The sequence below is a fragment of the Crocodylus porosus genome, unplaced genomic scaffold (assembly GCF_001723895.1).
Source record: "Crocodylus porosus isolate Cpor-Errol unplaced genomic scaffold, CroPor_comp1, whole genome shotgun sequence".
Taxonomy (NCBI): Eukaryota; Metazoa; Chordata; order Crocodylia; family Crocodylidae; genus Crocodylus; species Crocodylus porosus.
The window spans coordinates 38,770,708-38,780,336 of record NW_017728911.1 but is presented as its reverse complement, the minus strand read 5'-3'; the positions used below and the strand labels follow the sequence as shown (position 1 = coordinate 38,780,336).

Below are 9,629 nucleotides of genomic sequence, written 5' to 3'. Positions count from 1 at the left end.
CCCTAGCCGCCCTGACCGTGAAGTCGCGCCTCCTGATATCTAACCTAAACCTACCCTCTGCCAGCTTGTGACTGTTATTATTTGTTTTTCTACTGTCTCAGCAACCTGTGGAGGATGCTGAAATATGAAGAGAGCCGCTTTTCTAATGGAAAAGAAAGACCTGTCAAATAAAGAGTCAACAAACTCGCAAAGGAAAGGCCCTAACATACCTGAGCTGGGATTTTAATACAGCAACTGCTAGGCTGCCCGGACAGGAACTATGCTATACTCAGTACCATAGTTCTCTTGAAATATCCAACTTGCAGCTCTTTTGTTTTTTCTTAAACTGAGGGTTAACATGCCAAGCAACCATCACAGACCTACAAGCACTTTTGACTTAATTCAAGCAATGCAACTGCTGGGAGGAGTAAGAGCATGAGAAGGTCACGCTGGTAATTAAAGCTTTATTGTAGAAATATGCTCACTCAAGATGTGATTAAATAATAAAATATGACTTAGCTGTGTTTCAACATTAAACTTGCATTAAAGCATAAATATTTAACTGTAACATATAATGTATGTAAGCATTATTTATTTAAAAAATGACAATTCCATAATGCGTGCGGAGGAGCCTGGACCAGACACACTCCAGACAGGATTTACAAGCCATACTTACATTCAAATGCCGTTGTGGTTGCATCAGGCAAAACTTGGCCGATGACATCCTAAACAACGATACAGGACAGAATTAGTCATACGCTATTGGGAAGCACTCAAGATGTTTCCGAGTGAAAATTCAAACAGCTGCTCCTTGAAAATAAAATTTAAAAAATCTTCGATACCCTACACCTCAAACTCCTCACCACAAACATTTAGCGCAAAACCAAGCTGTCCAAGATGATGGTTTCCTTCTGTTCCCCCCCGCCCCCCACGCCACACAGAGGGAATAAACACCTTTAATCACTTGATCCTGACTTCAGAGCAGTGATTCTGCACCGCCCGGTCTTGCAGTCTATAGAGTTTATTTTATCCTTGGGGCATGCAGATGCCTGTGTACTGCTTCAAGGTTACCTAAAAGGTTACTGAGTCTTATTTATACATGAGAACGAGCCCTCCCTTTGTCCTTCCACTCTAGATCATGCTGGCCGATTGGAAGAGGGGGGCCTCTAATTTTTGTTTTCATCCTCCCCCACCAGCCTCAGATTGTGCCTCCAACTGCTGCTCAGGGAAGAGCAGACCACCGTCAATCTGGGCAGGTTTTGGGACTGTCGCCTGGGATCTGCAGTTGACTTCCCCATTGCCGCACAGGGAAGCTTTGAGCAAGAACAGATGCGCCGGCTGCTGTGTTGCAGGCTCACGCTGCAAGCGCTGCCCTGACGTGCGTGGAAGAGCAGCTCCCCGACCAGTGGGGCCAACATTTTTCGTTGGAAGGGAAGTGCAAGTCCTGCCATTCAGAGCCAGTCCAAAATAACCCAACACATTATTTGAACTAGCCAAACAGTGCAAGTCTTTTCTAGCTGCACAGGACAGGCTGCGTTGTTTTAAAAAGCCCTTGCTCCCTTGCCCAGATTTCTTCCACTACAATATTCTTAGGACAGAAGCAAATTCTATACGGATGGTGGAATCGAGAACCAGGGAATGTCTGCATATGTCTGCATATTTCTTCTCCAAATAGTGCATTTTTGTGTTAAGTATTTTTATCGGCAGTTGGTATGCCATTGCATTCTGCTTTTCTTGCACGAGACCAAAAATGGGAAGCTTCAGTTACCTCTACAACACAAAAAACCAGGGGAAGATCAATTCAGATTTAACTCTCACCAATACCCTATACGTTGCTGTCAGCCATTGCAAGCTTGCAGTAGGTCATGCTGGAGTACGGCATAAATGCACAGCATGATTTTCCCCCTCTTGCTGCTGCCTGGTGTCTCATCCCACAACAGCTTCCCCTGACAATGTCAGAAGCTGATTAGAAATTAAAGCAAATATATTTATCATGGTGTGAACATTTACACTTTTTCAGGGGCTGGGGGGTTTTTGGCTTGTTTCTCTTTGAGCTCTAAGTATTTGAACCAAAAAGTAACACGCGCTATGCAGAGAATGAATGTAATGAAAAGGCAGAAAATGACTCTTGGGAAAACCTTTATGGTTGCAACTGGACCATATTGCATCTCTAAAACTTTCTATTCCTGCTTTCTCATCTGATGTATTTAAATAAACTGACATAAAAAATTACAGGTTAAGTTGCAAAAGACATGCATAAAAAAACAAAGGATGCACAATGCAGGTAACTTAAAACAACCAAAAAAAGAAAATCACAAATATTTAGGCAATGCAAAACTCAATGTATTATTAACGAAAGTCTTTGGGCTTAATTATTTCTAGAGCCCTGTAGGTGCTTGGCACAATACTAAAAAAAGATATAGCTTCTGTCTCGAAGAGATGACAGTCTAACTATACAAACTCTATGCAAGGAAATAAGACCTTCTCCAAACATAACACTTCCCCTGATTTAACTAACACTGTTTTAATATCCAGTTAGTTAAACAGTGTGAGTCCCTGCATAACAACATTCAATTGAGTTTGCTTTAATTGGTAAATAAACCTACTGGTAAACTAACAGGAGCAGGTGCATGCAGAAGTTTGCAGTCAACAGAGCTAAAAGTTCACGTGGATCTTGCTGCACACATCTGGGAGAGGTGGGAAGGCGCAGTCAGTGAGAGACGCCCACACCCCCGAGCTACCAACAACTCTGACTCCGCCTGGGAGACCTGCCAAAGCTGGAGTGTACAGTGCAGTAGGATTTGAAAAAAGAGAGGCGAGATCATCCAAATTCAGTAAGCTCAGGACAAAAGTAAACCATACCACCACGCAGCTTCATTAACATATTAAACAGGAACCAATTCGGCTCTGTCTACTACCCAATCTTGTTGCCGAATCGGACCAAATAAAAACACCGACATTTCTGAAGATCTAATCGTGAAACTAATCTGATGTCCAGAATGTCTCTTCACCTGTGGCGCAGAAGCACCGATGTACTTGGACACCTGGGCGACCCTTCGCTAACACAGACTCATAATACCAGCCTAACTTCCAGCAGGCTTTCACCATCGGTGACGTTAGCACAGAGACCCGGCAGAGGTCACAAACCATAAACTCCTGCAACTCGAGCAGACAACGAGTGATCAATGACCAAGAATAACTAATGTGTTATCTAACAAAACAGAAGGCCATTAACAGTGGAGAGAGAGGAAAAATGCAGGTAATGGTAGATGAAAAAGGAAATCTATCAAAGCTGATCTGTGGTCAGATGGTAAAACCATTTGTATCTTGGTGACAAGGAAGCTGAAACTTTAAAACCATGCCTTTTAACCACAGTGCAAGTATTGCTGCCGCTCCCAGGACTCACCCTCCTTGCTGAGAGGTGCAGCTCCGTGCAGGAATTCACATCAGCACCAAAGGAGCATAAGGCCCTTTTCTACTCGCCCTCCAGGCACTCAAGCCCTGGGGCAAAGGGTACGATCCAGATTGACAAAGACAGACAAATCAGTCAGTCATGGCAACCCGATGAAAGATCCTTAAAACAGATCTGGTCACTGATAACCTCAAAGCCTGGAGCTGGATATGCAGAGGAAATGTCTGAAGCCATGATCCAATGATCAGCACTGAGACCCCAACTCTGCTACAGCAGAGCCCTGCTCAGTTTTCGGGGCAGTTCACGGCCCTCTTCATTCACAGCAGGTTAGTGGACGAAGGACAAGCAGCACTTCTCTGCCCTGGAGCACATCAGCGGTCTCGTGCAGCTGACTGGAGAAGTGGAGCCCTTTGGTGTCGAAGCTGCAGCAATCGCTGGAGCAGCCTGGCACTGCATTCCCCCGGCTGCGCTGCAAACCCTCACCTTCGCAAGAATGCAACCCACGACCTTGTGGACATGCCCCACTTTAAACACATGCATGGCCCCACATCTAAGGGACAAGCACGGTTTAGGTAATCTCTTAACCCTGCGGATCTGCTACATGCCACTTGGTTAATTATCAGAGCTCTGCCCAGAGGAAACCCTCAGGTAGGATTTGAGCAGTTGAATATTAAACCTAATGGGGACGTATCTGTGCGTGCAGAGCAGTATACTGCATGTTACAACTCCCAGACCATAACCCACTACCTCCGGTGGGTCACTATATGCCCTAGGGCCAGACATTGGGCAGTTTCGTGCCTCAGTCTCCCTCCCCGTACAACAAGGTGTGGCTGTGCTCTTCCCTACCTGCTGCAATGCAGCAAGGCTTGATTCCCATATGTTTGCAAAATGTTTTAGGTCCCCAAGATGTTAAATTGTCAAAAAAAATCACCCCCTTTTAAAAACATAAAAAGCTCCTACAGCACCAAAGTGTTCACCAGCCTGGTGGCATTTCCATGTATGCCATGCCTAGAGGTGCGTCTCGATAGCTCCCTCGTGTTGAGGGTGCACACTCGAGGTACGCCCTCACCCCTATTACCCCAGCTCAGGCACAGTCAGGGATGCCCACAAGGATAACTCGGCTTTCCTCAAGTGACCCCATTTCCCCTGAGGCTGCAGCAACTCAGGCAAAGCAAAGGGAACATCCCTTAGTGCTCTGCTGTTTCTAACGACACCCTCAAAGGTTCAGGCTTCTGGCCAAGCTGAGACACGATGGTGCTGCCTACACATTTGCAGTATGTATGTCCCTATCTGGGTCACTGGAGCAGGCTGCACTCCACAAACCTAAGGGGAGGAAGGTGGGAGGAAAGGATATTTGGGGCCAAACAGTTGTGCTGATATGATTCATGGCCATGCAACCCAAATCTGCTCCAGATGGTGACAGGTGCCGAGAAAGAGAGAGATGCATCAGATTCCCACATCCTGGACCAGACGAGACACAGGGAAGAAGGGGAAAGCAGGGTAGATAAAAGTCAACAATTTAAATAAATATATATTAAAACATTGGATGTTTTTATTTATATTAGATTGTATTTAATCGAATTTTCTGTTAAGATGCTTTTATAAAAAAAACAAACTAGATAAAGATAGCTTTAAGATAAGTTGAACTTTAAAGATATCATCATGGGATAGGGATTACAACTTCTAGTTATATACTATTTGAGACAATATATCCATGTAACCTTTTTAGGAAAGTTTTATAAATAGGTCACAACAGGCCATGGACTATATTAGGAGCCCAATCTCATGGGGTTCCCAGAGGCTCCTCTATAGATTAGTAAAGATGAAAGAAAACTGCTCTACCCGATGGGACTTGGTGCTCCCTCTAGAAAATCCCATTAAGCATCTCTGTGATGCTGAATTTCAGTTCTCAAACTGTGAATTTGTGTCTCCAGAGATCATAGGTAGACAAGGCTCTTTGGGTAGATGTGATATCTTTTCTGAGACCAACTAAATAGTTGGAAAAATTGTTCTTTGCAAGCTTTCAGGCAAAAATGCCCTTCTTCAGGCATAGGGAGATTTTGTTGCCTCCGGAGATCACATCCTTGTTAAGAACAGGATATTGAAGATGAGCAAGAACAGACCTGATTACCTACCCATCAGCTCTCTTGTCTCTCTGCACATTTGTGTACACACAGCCAAGCCCTTACCTCTCTCAAAAAGTGCAAATTTTCAAGAAGTTAAATGGATAAAGGTATTAAACAACAAGGATGCACTTTTCGTAGAAAACAATGGTTAAATGGAGACTTCCTGACCAGTGATTTAAATCAACCCACCCTGGGGCAAAGTGACATCCCCCAACCAAAGTGCATCTCTGCTGCTTACCCTTCACCCCGTCCATGATCTGGGTGAAGATCACTGCTACTTCACAAGGACACCATCCCAATCCAGGCTTCGTCACCCACCCCCTTGCTACGGTAATGTCGCCAGCTGGGTCTACTGTGGTTTCACGGCGAAAAGAGGCTTCACTCATTTGTTAATTGCTGTGGTGGCGATAACCACATAAAAAGGAATATACTGACCTGGCTTGCTCATTAAACACGCCCAGACAGACCAGGGTAACAACATAGTTAAGAATTAATTAATGCTTCTTGCTCCTGCAGAATCACACTTCAGAAGTGGATACACCAGAGGACTGCAATGTGGAAATGGTGAACACCAAACCTTGAAAGCGCATCTGCTGGTTCCCAGCTGAGCAGGGCAAATCAGTCTCCCTTCTGGGGTGGCAAGTAGAAGCAATCCAGCGTCCAAAGCAACGGCTGAGCGCACAGCACCCTGTCACGGCTGCTAGACTACTTAATACAACACAGGATGCCAAGATTCAAAAACTTGCAGTCGGTCTGATTAAGGCGATGATCAAAGGCAAGCACTTCTTCTACCCAAGATGGTTCACCCTCGCATTGCAGTGAACTGGAGTGCTTCTGCTTAATCACGGCTCACATTTATCGAGCACCGAACTGCAGGAAGAGCTGGTGCTGCAATTGCCTCCAGGTAGAAGTGACCAGAGAGAGCTCTGCAGAGCATCCGAGACAAGAGCGCTGCGGGCAATGCATGGCGGCTGCGGAGAAGCAGCACCCCTTTGCTCTATCAGGACAGTGCTCTGCACTTCGAACCACACAGCTTCAACTGGTGAACAGAAGTGAAACTCTGCCATCCCAGGTAGGTTTGGACACACATACAGCGAGCTCTGGAGGGTTGGATGAAAAGCAAGTGGTCCTGATCAGGAAACTTCTCCACATGCCATCAGCCATGCCAGAGAGGGAAGCAGTAAGGGTAACCAGACCATGGCCACCTCCTTATCACCCTGGCTAGCCCGAGACCCTGGGCAGCGTGACGCGATAGATGGGAAAAGCCAGATGACCGCTGTCGGTGGCTCTCCATTAAAGCCTCTGCTAGGCTAGTTTCGACCTGGCTCCTGCTGGCCCAACGCCCCACAGACCCGCAAACGAACATTGCCATCTGCTCCTGGCTGTCACCGCGCTCTTTGCTCACGCAGCCATGGCTGGATGCAAGGTCATTCACCGCCTTGTGTTCCTCTCACTCCCTGATTGCTGCAGCAGCCTGGGACCAGACGTCCGGCTTCTAAATCTCATGCCTGAGTACCAGGAGGGGGCTGAAGTCCCAGTGTACCCCCCATCAGCAGATCCTCCTGCATCCTCTTCTTCCAGCTAGATGAACCCTGAACCCTGGGATGGCTGATGCCTGGGTGGGAGACTCAGATGCACTTGCTGAGATGTCCCTTAAACGAAAGAAACAGTGGATCAGTTGTTTTGTCAAGGCTGAAAAAAAACCCTTAAATAGGAAGCGTCTCCCCTTGAGCTGCCCACATCACACCAGGCTTCAAACTGAAAGTTTTCTCTCAAGGTCTTCATTTCCTGAAAGCGCTCTCCTGCTGAACCCCAAAGCCAGAAATGATGACGTTGCTGTGCTAGACTGGAGAGCAGCTGGAACAGTGAGATCTTTACTTGTCTAAAGCAGTACAGGGGGCAACTGTTTTGTTTCAAGAGGGCAGCCACGAGGCCCCTCATTTCGCTTTCATGGTGCTCCTCCATCGTCTCTCAGGCTGACACCACGCTGCAGGAGACGGGCCAGCTTCAAACTTCTGATGGGAAGAGGACTCGGCTGTCCCAGGCCCCTGTGGGAGCCCGACAGCGTGTACGCTGGCTGCATTTCATCTCCTGCTGACCAAGGAGCAAGTCAGCACCTGCCAGGGACCGGTCATGCATGCTGCAGGGAGAGGGAAGCATGGCCGGCCAGAAACACGGAGGGATGCTTGGAAAGCCTGCATCACGTATAGTTCTGCTAAACCGCTTCAATTAAAAGGAGTAAAGAAAAGGTCAAAATTAACTGCCTGCAGGGAGACGCTCCCGGTTGCCTTAAGAGAGGGGAAGTGGGAATTAACACCGGTCTTTCAGTACATAATTCCTGCCATTTGTTTGTGCATATTTTGTTCAAGGTTTCCCAAACGACAGTTGGGAGTATCATGCATGCCGCGGCCAGGTATGGATAGAGAAGGCAGGATCCTGCATCTGCGAATGAAGCCAGACGTGGTCTCTGCCTGCACTCTGGCACACAACAGCCCCTGGGCACTGGTTTGTCTGGCAGGCCCTAAACACAACAGGAATAGAGCCATTACCTGGCTCCTCTGCTGTTTTCTCCCGGGACTCCTGGAGTGATTTCATCCCCGCGGTGCAGAGTGCCACCTCCACGCTGCAGACCACAGTGCATGTTGATGACTCCCGGCGCTCTTCAGGGTCCTCTACTTCTGGATGCTGGACAGCCCAGAAACCCTTGAGCTGTGCAGGATGACACCCAGGCTCCCGAGACAGCGGGCTGTACTCCTCATAAAGGATCCCATGGTCCTGCTCCTCTTGGATCTGATCTGCTCACAGCGCTTCTGCCCGCTGCAAGTAACCCCGTCCAGAGGTGCTGGGATGGATACGCCGTCATATGCCGGCGGATCTCAGATCCGAAACCGCTATGCCCCGCTGGCATCGCAACCTCGCCAACCAAGCCATTCCCCGTCACCCCCAGGCCAGGACGCCGCAGCCGGGCGCCATCTGACCGATCGAACGGAGCGGAAGAGCTCAAACGGAGGCTGCAAGTGTGGAGAGCCACAAACAAGGCACGGGCTGACCGCAAAGCAGCAGCATTTCTACTGCGTCAGCCACAAATACCCTGCGGTGGGCACTTGGACAGCGCCCGTTTTTGTGTCCCCCCTGCCCTGGTACTCCGTGCCGGACATGCCTCACGGGCCGCCTCGCTCCTGGTGCTCAGGCTGGACACGTGCGTGTGCACGTTTAGGAGCTGGGCTAGGGGCAGCCCGGGAGTTGTACCCTGAGCTAAAGCACCACACCTACTACACACGAGGACCCCTCGGGACCCGGCCTCAGTCCCTTTCACGCCATCCGCACCCACCGATGAAGCGCCACAAAACTGTGAAGCCGGCTGGCAAGGCCGAAGCTGCGCTCGCAGCCCGACGGCGTCCGCCTGCCCGCCGGTGACGTCTCCTGAACCACGCCGCCCCGCGCTCCCAACGCAGCAGGGCCCGCGCACGCATCGGGGAGCGGACCCTAGCGCTTCGGGGGGAAAACCGGGCACTCCTGTCGGCAGCGCTGTTTGGCCGCAACTTCCAGCCCCTCTGCGCGCAGGTGGCCCCCAGCAGCCTCAGCACCTGGCAGCATCACAGCAATTCGCAGCGTAACAATGATTTGCAGCGTCACAGTAATTCACCACACGAGAACGATTTGCCGCGTCACACGGATGTCACGTGCACCACCGCAGCGTAACGGCCATTTGCGGCGTCACGCTAATTTGCAGCGCAGGGGCGCCGCGCGTCACGAGACCCTGAAGGGCCGCACTGCCGCGTCACAACAGGCTGCGGTGTCGCGATACTTCGTCGCGTCACCAGAATCACTGGGGCGTCGCGCCGCAGCGTGACAGCGCCCTGCGGCGTCACGCGGGCGGGGCGGGGCGGGGGCGGCTCACCAGCACGTCCCTGAAGAGCAGCTGCGGCGCGGAGGGCACGGTCCAGTCCACGGCGCCGCCGTCGGGGATGCGGATGCGGATGACGAGCGCGGGGCTCTCCATCTCCAGGCCGCAGAGCAGGAAGAGCATCCCCGGCCCGCGGGGCTCACATGCTGCGGCCCGGCCCCGGCCCCGCTGCTCCGGAATCAAAACGGCGGCGCCGGAAAGCGGG

At 49.9% G+C, this 9,629-nt stretch overlaps 1 protein-coding gene across 2 annotated transcripts in view; it reads right to left on the bottom strand.

Annotated features, from left to right (window-relative positions):
* MAP2K5 (mitogen-activated protein kinase kinase 5) overlaps nucleotides 1–9,616 on the bottom strand; it is a 182,549-nt gene extending 172,933 nt beyond the window's left edge. Inside the window, exons 1-2 of one of the 2 annotated variants that reach the window (XM_019533862.1) lie at nucleotides 9,419–9,616; nucleotides 656–704 (exon numbers count right to left, since the gene is read on the bottom strand). In XM_019533862.1, coding sequence (XP_019389407.1) covers nucleotides 656–704; nucleotides 9,419–9,547 — 178 coding nt within the window. In that variant the 5' untranslated portion in view covers nucleotides 9,548–9,616. The remainder of the gene's footprint in view (nucleotides 1–655; nucleotides 705–9,418) is intronic. The other variant, XM_019533861.1, reaches the window with a different exon arrangement.
* Between the last annotated feature and the right edge of the window lie 13 nt (nucleotides 9,617–9,629).